Below are 15,327 nucleotides of genomic sequence, written 5' to 3'. Positions count from 1 at the left end.
TTTTTTCTTTATTGAAAGCAAACTAGTCAGAAGTTATAAAAAATCACAACACCTCTAAACATTTTTTAGCTTTGAATGAATATGGCATTACGCTAGTTATTTGGGGAATAGATAAAATCAAAACATAATATTCATTATGCTTGCTGCTGAATTTATCCTTTGCTGGTTTATTTGGTTCGTTTTTATGTGAAATTTGATTATTGCTAAAGGCACTGAAAATTCAGGTTTTGATTTTACATGTTTATACAAAAGGATGTTTTTAGACTTCCAGTCTGCAAACTGGGTGTGAGAAAACTGGAGTTTCTGATCATCTTTATCAGTGCTATAAAGATACTTAGGTACTGTTGTACATATCCATACATGTACTGCTGTAAAGGCTGACTAGTCTAGAATTATTTAAAAAAAAATGAGAAAATGTTATTAACCAAACCCTATCTGCTTTCCACAGAGGAAATTTAAGTTTCCAGCTGAAAAGTTCTAAGATCCATATCCTTATGAATTTTGTTCCTTGAGGGTTTTTTTGTACTCTTATGCCTGTAACAAATCAATGCATTTGTGGTCTTGCCTTCTCTCTGCTTTAATTGATAGTAAACATTAATACCGCATATTTTTTTTCCAACAGGTATTTTCTATGTGTGCTGGAGGAAAAAATGAATTCCACTATGAGTGAGGAGCCTGATGCACTATCTGTAGTTAATCAACTTCGAGATCTAGCAGCTGATCCTTTGAATAGGAGAGCCATTGTTCAGGATCAAGGATGTCTGCCAGGTCTGATTCTGTTCTTGGACCATCCCAGCCCTCCAGTTGTTCATTCAGCTTTATTAGTAAGTATTCCAGAGATAAGTTTGTATGTCACTGGGACTCTTTGTTCCTTTTTCTGTGTCTTTAAACAAGTAATGTAAAAGATAAAGCCTGTTTTTTATGTTAAATCACAATTCATTTTCACTTTTTTAAAAGAAGCACGCAATTCAAAAATTGTTTAGCAATGTAGCATTATTCCAGGGGAATTCACAGTTATTGAAAGAGATTAATGTGCTTTGCATTTTTTCCCTAATACAGCCATTTCACTTTCATTGTGGAAGGAGGTAAGCACGCTTAAATCTTTTTTTTTTAGATGAAGCCCTGGAGCTTGGTAAATATACACAGTGATTTGAAATTCACGTGAGAAAAGGATCATATATCATAGGGCAGTTTTGATTAGAGATGATTTCCCGAGGTCATGTAGTCTAATCCCATGGTCAAACTGAGACAAATTAGAACACGGTGCAGGATTGTGTTTGTTTAGATGCCCTGCAGCATCTCAGGCACCCTGTTCCAGCCTTTGCCCACCCTCATGTGATTTTTAAAACAAAAAAATCAAAATCTGTTGATGTCTAATCCAACTTTTTCCATTTTCTCTTCATTTCTTCTTGTTCGAAGCCATAAAAACCAAAGTCCCAATTTGTCATCCTAAATCCAAATTTTAAGAAGTGCATCTCTTTCACAGAAACAGGACAAACTAAAATCAAGATTTCCTTACAACCCTAATTCAATTCTCCTAGTAAGATTTTTAAGTTATTAAAAACTGTCATACACTCGTTTCATATTGTTTCTTTTTTTTTTTTTAATGTCATTGAATTATAAACAGGGCTCTGACTTTTACATTGAATTCTACGTGATTTTCTGTACCATTAATATTTAGTCCGTACCATTCTATATATTTTTTTCGTTTGTTTTACTTCCACAATGAATATTCATTAATTTCTTGGAATGATTCCAGTACTCTTTGGGGCACGGGGAACAACATTCCATAATCCAGGAGATGTGTATCCTGCTAATTGGCTTTCAGAATAGCTTTGCCACAGCATTTGCCAGACTAAATGTTCTTCACTGGATGACTTTTGAGTTGAGATTACCATTCTTGGGAATATGTTGCATTGTTTTTCATTCTAGTGTAGGTTCCTCAGGTCATGGAGGGTTTTGTTTGGATATCTCTCTCCCTGTTCCTTCCTTTGCATTTTTGGGCTGCATATTCTCACAGCCTGCATGAAACTTAGTCATCATTCTGTGATCACACTGCAAAAATTAACCCTACATTAAAAGAACTGAATTTACCAGATCAAAGAAGGATAATCCAGTATGCAATATGATTCCACAAACCCAGATATTACTGAAGTTTTGTGGTAAAGACAACTTGCTGGGTGAGAGACAGCTGTGTTGTTTTATTTAGTGGCAGCCTACAAGTAGAGTGAATTAAGAGGCAGGATTTAGAGGAGACTCTGACTGTAGTCAGAAATGGAGCAGTTTGCTACAAAAACAAATTTTTGTCTGCTACCCAAACTATTTGTATTTGTGACTTCCTGAATCTCATAGGTATTGTAGCTTTTAATATCTTTGCTGACAGATTTTTAGTCATCCTTTTTGATGTTTTACCATTCTGAAATGTTTGTTCATTTTGTTTTTGTTTTTCCAGCCGTCCATTCAAAAAAAATTCTTTTATTCAAGCCTAAATCATTAAGTGTAATAATTTTCCATTAAGTTTATGCCCAGTAAAAAAATGTATGGCACTGACTAAGTTACGTATTGTTTCATTCTGTGATTCCCATAGCTGAAATTATGACTCCAACAGATTGTTTATAATAATTTCCTATCTAACTTTTTAATATGTTATAGGATCCATCAAGGATAAATGTTTTTCTCCCCACATCCAGTTGCAGCTCAGTGCTTTCTTCTATCTGATCAAGAAGTGGAAATTTTTTTTCTTCTAGTTTAAATCCAGGATTTTCTTTGTATGGTACATTTGTAATGGTATATGATTTTGAATATTTTCAATAATAAAAAAAAGTTGAAGTAAAGAAGGTAAAACCATTTTTTTTCCTTAGATTTGGACTAACATTTTTAGAAATTGGACTCTGAAGTTAAGGAACTGCGTTATTATTTCAATTGTAATAATAAAAAACAAGTATGGACTTATTAATTAATATGATGGAATCACTTGTGAGCTTTAAGCTAACGTAGTTGAGTATTTTGCTGAACAGAGGCTCCAAAGTCCATGATAGTAATATTACACTTCAGTAGACTGCAGTTTGTAGGTATAAATGATCTGACTTCTTTGAAGGTGCAGATCTTTGTATCTCTAATGGAGTTGGAAAGCAAGTAAAAATTTCTTATGCTGAACAGCCAGGTCGTTACAGTTATTCTGACAACTTTATCCCTTGCTCTGTTTTAGCGTTAGCTGTATTTTTGTGTAGAGAATATGTATATAAATGGAAGAGAAGCTGCCTACGTTTTGGCCCTTAATTATCTGCTTAGAGAAGAAGGGTATCATTGTCCAAAAGCATTACGTCCTGGCTGACTTGCCTAAACAGACTACAAATATAGGAAACATTTTCTGCAGTTAAGGATTCTTTTAATGTGCTAGTTAGTAATTTAGAACTATCATACAGATATTTTCTTAAATACTTCCAACTAAGGATAAATTTACAGGCTAGAATCATAATATTGAACCACATCAGGAAAGAACAAATATCTCATTTGAAGTTTGTAACATGTCAGACAAGAGCTAGACTTCCCCAAAAGGTAATTTTACCTATTATGTGCTGAAGACAATTTAGAAAGAAAGAGAGGTGATTAATTATCTGTCTGTGAAGGGAATAAGGAGCATGTTATTTTTAAAGCAGCTAGTGAGCAGCGTAGTTATTATATGACTTTATTTAAAGAGTTAGTGCACTTCTAAGTCTTGCTATCACAACTAATTTTATAGCCCATTGCGTTTGTGAATGGCAAGATTTTCTGTGTGTGGTGGTTGTACTTCCATGACAAAACAGATTAAAGCACAATGCAAAATACACTTTTAGAGGTCCCTTCTAAGAAAAGTTTGACAGCACTGAGAATTGAGAGATGTGTTATGAAAAGGACTTGAAATTTCAACTTCAGGAGTATTGTATTAAGGGTAACCATATAGTTACCCTTGTTGGCTGGAGTCAGCAATGTGAAGTTTTGCAAAGAGTTTACCTTGAAGGGCAGAAAGCCTTGGGCAACATGTAACTGTTAGTTCCCAGTTTAGGTAACAGCAACCTAAGCAGCTGATGGTTGCTGCTATATCCTTATTCTTGCACATGGAATGATTAATTACTTCAATGTTCTAGGTATTTTAAACTTTATAAATCTTTTTTTGCTCTTACTGTTTCCAGTATTGCAATTACTCTTTTGAAGCTTAGACATGTGGTAGACCTCTGTTTCTGTGGGCAGTAGTAACTTGGTGTTGGTGAATCCACAGAACTACTAGAAACACAGCATATAAAGAATTACATTAGATCTTGGAACATAGTAGTGTTGGCTGGAAGGGATTTCTGGATGACACTTACTTCAGCTTTCTGAGCTGCCTTGGTAGTGGAAAAGATGTTTTCATAATGTCTAACCTGAACTTCTCCAATGACAGCTTTCCTTCTCCTTGTTATGTTGTCTGCTGCTGTAGAGGAAAGTTTGCCTCGATTGTCTCTGTAAAGGCTCTGTGGGTTAGTTGTAGACACTCTCTTAGTATAAGCAAATCTAGTCTCTCAGCCTTCTCTCATAGATTGGATAGTCCTTGCTTTCTGTGTGTTTGAGAATAATACAATTTATTTAATATTTACAGCACATGATAATACTTTTACTAGAAGTGGCATTGTGAATCTTTTGCAGGTTTACAGTGATAAAAATAAATGATTACGTACTGGAAATGTTGCTGATTTGTCCTTTTTATTTTAGGCTCTCCGTTATTTGGCAGAGTGCCGTGCCAACAGAGAGAAGATGAAAGGTGAATTGGGTATGATGCTCAGCTTACAGAATGTAATACAAAAGTAAGTTTATGTTGAGTTGTTGTATCCAAAGACAGTAAAAACATGCTGTTGCAAAGTAAAATTTCAACTATCATTTTGTGTAGGGAATTTTTATTATTGCGTTCTTCCTTGTTGAAGTTGAGGTTGCAAGCAATGAATGTTCTTTGGTTTGTAGTCCGACAAAGCAATTGGGACATAGAATAGAGTACTAGAATACTTGGACAGTACATAGAATACTTGGAAAGTCATTTGCCAAACAACAGATTTCTGGCCCTTATTAAAATAGGTAATTTTGTCTCATCCCTTTAGGTTCTTTTGTAACTCTTCTCATCATTTTATAAAGGTTTCTTGCTCCAGTGCATTTAATGGAAATTACTGCAATCTGTCATGTTTTCCTTTTATTCCTACTTTTAGGAGAGGAAAGGGTATATGCAGTGTATTTGTCTTGGTATGTTTTAGAAAGCTTGTATCTACAGATTTGTGTTCAGGAAATGTCTTGCTGATGAAGAAGAAGTTAGTGAGGTTTAAATGACAGGTTTTTATGTTGGGTATATAAAAATAATCGAATTAAGTCTTATGGTATTGGCATTTTTAAAGGACAAGAATAATTAAGTTAAAATATACAGAAGTCTCTGCTTGCTACTTTATAGTAACAGTAAAATTGGAATGTGTAGGTAGTATTAGGAGCATTTTTTGCAGACCAGTTTGCCTTTAGTGTAGATTAGTTGTCTATTTAAAGAAGTTTCTTAGCATCTTATGTAATCCACAAGAAGCTGGTGAAAGGGGAATAGTATTTGTTATCAGCTTACATAATAGTACTGAGGAAACAGTCTTAATTAAACATTTTGTTTAAATAATGTTATGGAAATTTCTTAGGCATCATTTTTTCTGTGTTTCAAATTCAAGCCTACAGAGGTTGGAAGCAAAGACAGGTAGCTCAGGAGCAACACAGAATTATCTGAGCAACCAGGTACTGGACTAGGAAAGCTAAGGTCCTGATAGAATTAAATCTGGCCAGGACATCAGGGCCAACTGTAAGTACAAGGCTTCTGTAAGTATGCTAGTGATAAAAGGAAAACCAGGGATAATCTGTTTTCTCTGATCAGAAATGGGAGAGTTAATTATCTGGGATATGGAAAAGACTGAGATTCTCAGTGGCTTTTTTGCCTCATTCTTAACCAGGAAGTGCTCTCTAGCCATGCTGCGCAAACTGCAGAATGCAAAGGCAGGGTGTAAGAGAATGAAGAGCTACCCACTGTAGAAGATTTTGTGGTGATCTAAGGTGCACAAATCCCCCAGAACCTGGTGTGATGCATCTGCAGGTCCTGATTGAACTGGCAGGTGAAGCTGCTAACCCCACTATCCATCGTATTTGAGAAGTAGTAACAGCTTGTTGAAGTTCCTGCTGACTGAAAAGGGGAAAAATAACTCTTGTTTTTAGAAAAGCAGAAAAGGAAGATTTGGGTAGCCACAGACTAGTCAGGATGATGAAGCAGTTAACTGTGTAACTGTGGTACATGGAAAACAAAGGGGTAATTAATGACAGCCAACATGGCTTCACAAGTGACAAATGGGGACTGACAAATCTGGTGGACTTTTACAATGGTAGTACAGCATTGGGTGATATGGGTAAAGCAACTGATATCTTTTACCTGGACTTGTACAAAGTATTCTGACACTGTCTCACATGGAATCCTTGTTTCCAAATTAGGGAGACGTGGATTTGATGAATTGACCACTTGGTGGATAAGGAATTGGCTGGTCGGTCACACTCACAGAGTTGCAGTCAGTGGCTCAGTGTCCAGCTGGAGACCAGTGGCATTCCTCAGGGGTTGGTGCCAGGACCTGTATTATTTAACACCTTTGTCAGTGACATGGACAGTGGGATTGAGCGCACACTCAGCAAGTTTACCAACAGCACCAAGGTGTGTGGTATGGTTGACGTGCTGGAGGGAAGGGGTGCTGTCCAGAGGGACCTGAACAGGCTGAAGAGATGGGCCTGTGTGAGCAACTTGCGGTTCAAGAGGGCCAGGAACAAGGAGCTACAACCCCAAGCACAGATATAGGCTGGGTGGAGAAAGTGTTGAAAGTAGCCCTGAGGACAAGGATTTGGGATTGTTGGTGGATGAGAAGCTCAACTTGAAGAGGCAATTTTTGCCTGCAGCCCGAAAAGCAAACTGTATCCTGAGCCACGTAAAAAGAAACGTGACCAGGCAGGGCAGGGGAGGTAATTCTCCCTCTTTGCTTCACTGTTGTGAGACTCTGCTTGCAGTACTGCATTCAGCTCTGGGACCCCAAGCATAAGAGGGACATGAACCTGTTGGAATGAGTCCAGAGGAGATCATGAGGGTGACCAGATTGCTGAAACACCTCTCCTATGAAGACAGGCTAAGAGAGCCAGGCTTCTTCCACCTGGAGATGAGGCATCTGGGGAGAGTTTGTGTAAGCCTTCCAGTACCTAAAAGAGGAAAGATGGGGAGAGACTGTCAGGGTTATACCAGAACATGGGGTAGGGACTTTAATCTGAAGGAGGTTGGATTTAGAGTAGATATTAGGAAGAAATTCTTTGCTGTGAATGTACTGAGGCACTGGAACAAGCTGCCCAGAGAAGCTGTGTTCAAGGCCAGGTTGGATGGGATTTTGTGCAGCCTGATCTAGTGGGAGGTTCCCATGCTCATGGCAGAGTTTCCAGCCACAGAGTTGGAACTGGATGATCTGTAAGATCCATTTCAATCCAAACCGTTCTGTGATTCAGGGATGAAAAGGGTATAAAGTTCAGAAACTTGAAGAGGAGAGAAAAGTCAGTTAAAAACTGAGTATTTTGTAGATTCATTTTTTTCTAGAAAGCTCTTTGGCAAGAGCAAGAACATACATTTGATTTATGTGCTTGTAACATTTGGAATGTGTGATATGATGAAAATTTAAATATGTAGCATCTTCAAACACAAGACTTTGTCATGTGCTTGTCAGGATTTTAGGTTGTAATGCTGACAAGAAATGCTGAAGCTAAGTTTTGTTTTGCCCGGAGAAATATGGAGAAAGATAGTAAAAACTGCTGAGAAGCTAGATGAAAAATTGTGTCACAAAAAAAAAAAAAAAAAAGTCTGTGTTTTTTATTCTCTGTTAGAAAGTCAGTAGGGGAGACAGCAAGGTCTTCTTCAGTTTTGCTCTACAAAATGGAGAGTCTATTTTCTAATGTGATTCCAGTTTCTCAGAAAATGTTGTTCTTTGAATTGAAACTAAACATTAATAAATACAGTAATAAATGCCTTGGTCTTAGTGACTTCATTCTGTTCATTCCAGTGTGCTTTCTGGAATCTAAGTATCTAACTCATCGCTCTAATCCATAACTTAATTGGGATTTTTGAGGATTTTTTCTGTTGTCTTCCAGAGCTCATTTATCCTGACAGGTTAAATGCATCCTGTGGTGTGAATTGTGCCTTTTTATCAAGGATTTTATAACTGTCACCATTTATTTTCATTGGTTTCTCTCTTATGTGAACAATATTCATGGGCTTTTCCTGTTCAGTGCTGAACAGTTACAAACTGTATTCCGTCACTGATGGTATTACTACTTCCCAAGCAGTGAAGTGTAGCTCACGTGCAAAGAGTCAGGTTGACAGCTATGCAGTTTGCATCACTTAGACTTAATGCAGCATTAAAGCATTGAACTAACAAACACTGAGCTTTGGATGTCAAGAGTTTTAGAATTCTAGTTCTCTTCTATTATGCTCACCTTGAAATTTGAGAGCTTCTTTCATCATTTAAGTGACTCTTGATAAGCCTTGAAACTCTGTATTGAGATTTTAGGTTTAGGAGTGGAATTCCTTGACAGCTGTGTATCTCACCTACACCAAGCTGACCTAACAGATCTGAAATTTTTGAATAGTTGCTGCCATCAACTAGAAAACAGCTGGCTTGCTAATTAAGTTTGTTCTAACAGTACAGCAGAACTTCAGTAACAGCCCACGAACCTTTTGTTGAGAGTGAGATACAACCAATGGAAGAAAAATGTAGTACTTATTTTAACTTTTTCCTGTATGTAAAGTACTGTTTCCTTCAGAAGACTGTCTATGATGAAAGTTGGAACTGACGGCCACCTTTTTGTCTGAGAAGTGCTCTCTGTAGTGCATCACAGAAAATGGACAGGAAATAGTTGCATGAGAGGCATCCAGCTTTAACTGTAACTCTTCGAGGTACCAACAGTTCTCATTTCATTGGCTTAGCAGTCCCCTAGTATTCTCAGATGAGCTTTGTGATACTCATTTACAGCAAGTGTTACAGGTTAGCTGTGAACATACTTTTGTTTCTTAAAATGATCAGTCAGCTCATTCCATTTCACATAAGGATTAAAAGATGAGTTTTAGGTTCACAGTCAATGACAATGATTTTTCAAAACGTATGAATACTAGTTTTTGTGAACAGAAGAATAACAGATTTTAGGTTTAGAGACTGAAATTTAAAGGCTGTAGAGCAGCAATATGAAATGTCAGCTCTGAGGATTACAGAATAAAAATTTGAAGGGAGTGATATATATTTAGGATGCTTTTTCAAACTAAACTTGATTTGCAACTTGTATGACACCGAGACACTTCATATAAAAAGCTTTATAAACTTTTGTGTTATTTAGGACATATTAGAAGCTGTTCAAGTTTCATAGAATACTTCAGGACACTCTTTGATTAAAAAATCCCTTTCCTTCCATACTTGCTACTTTTTTTAATCAGGGAAGGTTTCTTTGTGCATCCAGATCTGCTTAGTTTTAGGTGAGGTTTGATGCACCTTTCCCTTGAGTTTTGCAGTCTAGAAGTGTGGTGGGGAGAAATTTGACCTTTAAAATCCTTAGATAGAAGATTCCAAATGTCTTTTTTTAAATTGTTTTGTTATTATAAAAAATGCTTCTGTTGAATTTGATTGAGAACTTGTATGTGTACAAGCATGTGTATAAATAAATAAAAAGAAGAGAAGAGGTGGAAGTTCATTGAAGAGCTGTATTTCATTGCATTCTAGTAGTCATAGCAGTTATTTAATATTGAAAACTAGTTTGGTTGCTGGCTTTATGAATTGTATGGAGTACTTAATGTGTCCGTATGGACTTTATAAAATGTTATTAGCAGCTTCTAGAATTAAAATTAATTAGGATTTATAGCCTACAAGGAAATATACTAATTTGTGTTCGGAGTGAAAATGACTTTTCATGGACAGTAAAGGTCGAAGTTTATAATTTTTCTTGATCTTTATGAGGAGCATAATGAAACATAAATATAACTAACGTGTATTAAAAAAAAAAACACAAAAAACAATGAGTCAATATACTGAATAGCTCTTATTATGGCATAGGAAATTATTGAGGGTAAAATTCCAATTACTTAGCTAAAAGAGCTTTTCAAGATAGTCTTCCTTTGCCAGGGTGTCAGATTTAACAAGCTGAACTAAATCCAGTGCATTAATCAGCTCTTTCAATTTATTACTTGCCTAAGAAGATTAGGGCAATTAATATGTGCTTAATTAGAGTCCCTTGCAGATATGGTAAAATACATGCAGTCTATAATTGCTGACTTCTTACTCAATTTTAATTTTTGGTTGTCTTAATTACCTATACTTTTTGAAAATTTAATTATTCGTTGAAACCAGCCAAGTTGAAATTTATGATGTCTGACAAAATAATAAAAAAAAAAAAATAACCACAGCAGAGCAGAGTAGTATTTGCTGAAATAAAAGCAGCAGGAATGTGGTATCACAACAGGTTTGCCATCATAGTTGTATGGCATACTTCTTTGTCTCCTTTGTGAGAAAGGAAGAATGGCTGGGGGAGGACAGGGCGAAGGCCATGTATTAATTAACAAAAAAGCAAATTGCATCTTTAAAGGGATATGTGGTAGTAGAAGGGATGTTACTATATCATAAGTGGCCACAGGACAATATTTTGAATGAAAATGTATATAAAAAAATTCTGACAACTTTTCATGTTTACTGTATTTAAGAATTTATGCTGTTGATTGGAGTATTCTCATGTGAAAATGAGAAAGAGATAGCTCTTTATAGAGATTTTAATTTTCTGTACATGAATTGGTAATTTTATCATTCTTGGTCATTATTGTGTGGGGGTTTTTCTGTTTGTTTAACATCAAAATGGAGAGATGACTGAGGTAATGGGAAGCTTGGTTCTGTTGCATGTTATGAATTGTACCATACTTCTGATTCGGAGAAATTGATTTCTCTCACAGTTATCACGTGTCTTAAATATTCCTTGAGCAGAAGGTTACAAAAATGTTGTTTTCAGAACTTAATTTACATTGCATCGCTTAGATGTCTTCATCTTTTCCATACTTCAATTCCTGACCTGGAAGATACTCTATAACCTGTTCTCTTTCCTGGTCTTTCCTTCCTTGGTTATCTTTCCAAGCATACTTGCTTTACCTGCTCTGTTTTATTTTGCCTATTGGAAGTTAAGTGCTTCTAGAAAATTACATCCTTGATTCTTGGTGCATCTCTTTGGGCCGTGAGACTCCAGTCTGTTCAGTGCTGTAACAACATGCTTGTTAATAATAGATGGTCACAGCAGGAGGATGTCTGCAGGCTGCTTCATTCAGTGTTGTTAAGCAAAGTGGCCAAACACCCCACTCCTCTGTGTCTAAGTTTCCTTAAGGAATGGCTTTTTACCTATTTTGTTAATCTTAAATTTCAGAAGTGGTTTCTTTTTATTTTTGGAAAAGCATCTTGCATCAAAAAAAAACCCACCACAGTTCCACAAATAAACAGTGCCGTATTAGGGATTATAAGCAAAATCAATATGTCCTCTATAAATATAAGATTGTATTTGTTCTAAGTGGCTGAATACTACTTTTGTCTGCTAAACAACTTCCTGGTATATGGAGATTATATATAGGAGGGATTGGAGGAATCAGGGAGCAGATGAGTTCAATGTCATAGGCAACCTACCTCACTAAGGCATGTGTGTATATGTATGTGTGTGTGTGTGTGTGTGTGTATATGTCAAGGTTTTTGCTCTTTTATTTTGTAAGAGTCATGGCAAACTATAAAGAATTCAGTAATTGTTTTTAAAATGTTTTTTAAAATATTTTTGTATTCTTGTAATATATTTAGTGTTACGAAAGCATTGGGAGCTATGAACTCAACACAGATTTGGACACAGATGCAAATGATAACAAATAAAACACAAAAGGCATTAGGTAATAAAATGACGTGGCATCCAAAAACTTGGACTTCAGCTGTGATATAATGGACTTTCTGAGAGAATGTTAATTATTTTTGTGGGATTAACAAAATGTGGTGTAAAAGCTCAATAGCTGAATGTCATTTGTAAGAACAGTCCAAGACTTGATGGCCAATGATTCAGATACAAGTAGTCATTTAAATATCGAAGTATTACTATGGACTTACATTTTTCATGATTTAATGGAAGTTGGCAGTTAAAAACCTGTTTTCAACCATTATTCTGAGTGGTGCAGTTTGGGGGGAGGTGTGTCACATTGTTATTTTCTTTTGGTGTGTGTGCAGAGTTGGTTGCAGAAGAATCTGAATGTGTGACCAAATGGAAGGATCTGTACTCTGTGCACTATAACATGCAATGGACTTGTTTACTTTCAACATCATTCCTTTCATCTTGAGACTTTTCTGTAGTCAAAGTGGATTAGTCATCATCCTGGGCTACATCAGAAGAGGGCTGGTCAGCAGGGACAGGAAGGTGATTATTCCCCTCTACTCTGCTCTTGTGAGGTCCCATCTGGAGTACTGTGTCCAGGTATGGAGCCCCCAGTACAAGAAAGACAGGGAGCTGTTGGAGAGGGTCCAGAGGAGAGCCACAAAGATGATCAGAGGGCTGGAGCATCTCCCTACAAAGACAGGCTGAGGGAGCTGGGCTTGTTCAGCCTGGAGAAAAGAAGGCTGTGGGGTGACCTCATTGCAGCCTTTCAGTAGCTAAAGGGAGCCTACAAACAGGAGGGGAATCAACCCTTTGAAAGGGTAGATAACTGCAGGACAAGGGGAAATGGTTTTAAGTTGAGGGAAGGGAGATTTAGGTTGGATGTCAGGGGGAAGTTCTTTACAGAGAGAGTGGTGAGGTGCTGGAACAGGCTGCCCAGAGACGTTATGGATGCCCTGTCCCTGGAGGTGTTAAAGGTCAGACTGGATGGGGCCCTGGGCAGCCTGGACTGGTATTAAATGGGGAGATTGGTGGCCCTGCATGTGGCAGGGAGGTTGGAGCTTCATGATCCTTGAGGTCCCTTCCAACCTGGGCTATTCTGTGATTCTGTGATCATTTATTTTACTCAACCTGTTTGCTTACTGTGCTCTTCACAATCAGTACTGTGTCTTCTCTAGCCATTGAAGTGGTTGTTAACCCTGAAAGTAGGCTTTTTGTGCGTTTGTATTTTCATTCACGTGTTACTTTTCTGTAACTTCTATTAGATATTCCTATCTCAGTTTGGTTTTACTTTCTGCTGTCCAAACTACTTCTACCATATGACCTTCCACTTGATGTCTGGCATATGCATCGTGGCTGTTGGTTGTGTGGCTTTTCATCTTTGGTCTCTGTCTCAGCAATGGTTCAGTATTTATTTTTTGTGAAGAATGGGCAACAATCATAATTGCTTTCAGTGCTTTTTACTCAGAAGTGAAGAAATGAGTTGGGAATTTGGAAAATGATCTAGTAGTTTTTCATTATAGGCAAGAAATATCGTGAAGAATATTGCAGAATAAAGAGGAGAACTTGGAAACTGCAAAAAATGTGTAAAGTATAAAATATTTATAAGGATTTAAATATATTTGTGTTCAATGTCTCAGCCAATTTCTTCCTTACTTAGAAGCTTTCTGGAGCATAAAGTTAACTGTTTGACAACGTAGTGTGAGCTTAAGGTGTTCTTTAACTCCTATTTTTTTCTGCAGACCTTTTGTTTAAACAAATAATGGTCTCTTGAAGCACTGTGATTTTGAATATTAAAAAATGAAGTTATTTGCAGTTTTGCAAGAGTCCTGATGTGCTAAACAATATAATCTGAATTTATATTTGAAAATCGTGTACTATATGGCAATAAAAAAAATTACTATTGTGCTGAATTAAGTGCATCAAAACTTGTTTGATGTGACAATGCCAAAAGGAAAATGTTTTTGTAGTGGGATGCAGTACTGAGGTGGGAGGGAAAAGATTTTATGTGGATTGGCAGAAGAGACAGGAATAGTGGCAACTCAGGGTGCCTTTAACACTCAATAAACCTTGTAGTCAGCTGATGTCGAAGTATTTTAGAAATAGTGACCTTCAGTGGTTACTATGGAGTTTACAAGAAAAAGTGCTGAGGTAGGTTCTTCAATGATATGCTGACTTTTCCTGACAGCTCACTAAAATAAAGAGCAAAGGAAGCTTAAGGTGCTTTGAAATGAAAATAGTAAATGTTATTGTCAAGTATTTAATACTGCAGGTGTGGGTTGACAGTACTGTAGTCTAGAGCCATTTATCTGTGAAAAGGGAGGAGGTAGATTCTTATCTCTGTGAGGTTTCTCATCTTTCCTTGCCAGTATCAAATGTCTGCTGTTGGATTAAAGTATGCAGATGATGCTTGTCCTTAGCTTTTGACCTTCATGCGAAGTGTCTGTACAAAAAAAAAAAAAAAAAGAAATATGCTGTCCTTTAAGATAGCATTGAAGCTGCTGGTAATGCGGGTTTGCTTTATAAAACAAACATAACAATAACCTCACAATCAATTGCAAACAGGTAGTTGGAGAAAAAAAAGATGTCTAAATTAGTTGTTGCTTTCAAAGTTACCTCCTTCAAATTTCTGCTGAATAGGTAGATATTAACTATCTTGGCAAATAACAATTAAAAAAAACAAAGCAAAATAAGCCCATGCAGACTAAATCTATTTTTCCCCCTCTACAGGTTGGTGTTGTAGTTTAACTCTTGTTGTTTACACAGGTTATGTTCAAGGAAACTTAAGTTTGCAACCTTTTTTTTTTCCACTTTGTCAAAAAAAATTCAGGGAAATAAACAGATGAAGCTTAGTACTCAAAAATTAAGCTACTTTTGAAGGCTTATAAGGATTTTCCATATAACAATGTACTATTATTGTGTATTATTATGTGACGAACTTAATGACACTAGAGTACATGATAATACAACAAGTGGCATTTGGCTTCCTTCATTTTCCTAAAATCTTACGGACAGAGCCTAAATTCAGTACTACCAATATTCCTACCTGATTGCTACAGCATTATTATTGGTAAGGATTACCTTTCTAATTCCAGCATTTGATATCTTGCACTGGAAAGGACCTAAGAGCAGTGTTACCCTTAAGATTTTAATGCCAATGCAATTTGCTGAAGCCATGTAATGAACATGATTTGTCATATAAGGCCATTAAATAATTACTGTTCATTAGCAGGCAAGATGTTAAAACTAGCTACTGTGAAATTTGAAATGGAGTTTGTGTCTGTTATGAAGACTCTTGTCTAGCAAATGCTATTCTGAAGCCTTTTGAGTTTAGTTGAGTAACAGGCCTTGATTTTTTTCCTT

General features: G+C 36.6%; 1 protein-coding gene across 1 annotated transcript in view; it reads left to right on the top strand.

Annotated features, from left to right (window-relative positions):
• Nucleotides 1-15,327, top strand: part of PDE7A (phosphodiesterase 7A) — a 36,379-nt gene that overhangs the window by 1,948 nt on the left and 19,104 nt on the right. The window contains exons 3-4 of the mRNA XM_010709021.2: nucleotides 623-824; nucleotides 4,729-4,820. Coding sequence (XP_010707323.2) covers nucleotides 623-824; nucleotides 4,729-4,820 — 294 coding nt within the window. The remainder of the gene's footprint in view (nucleotides 1-622; nucleotides 825-4,728; nucleotides 4,821-15,327) is intronic.

This window comes from Meleagris gallopavo, chromosome 3 (genome assembly GCF_000146605.3).
Source record: "Meleagris gallopavo isolate NT-WF06-2002-E0010 breed Aviagen turkey brand Nicholas breeding stock chromosome 3, Turkey_5.1, whole genome shotgun sequence".
NCBI lineage: Eukaryota > Metazoa > Chordata > Aves > Galliformes > Phasianidae > Meleagris > Meleagris gallopavo.
Note: the sequence above shows the minus strand (reverse complement) of the source record. Positions and strands in the feature narration are given on the sequence as shown.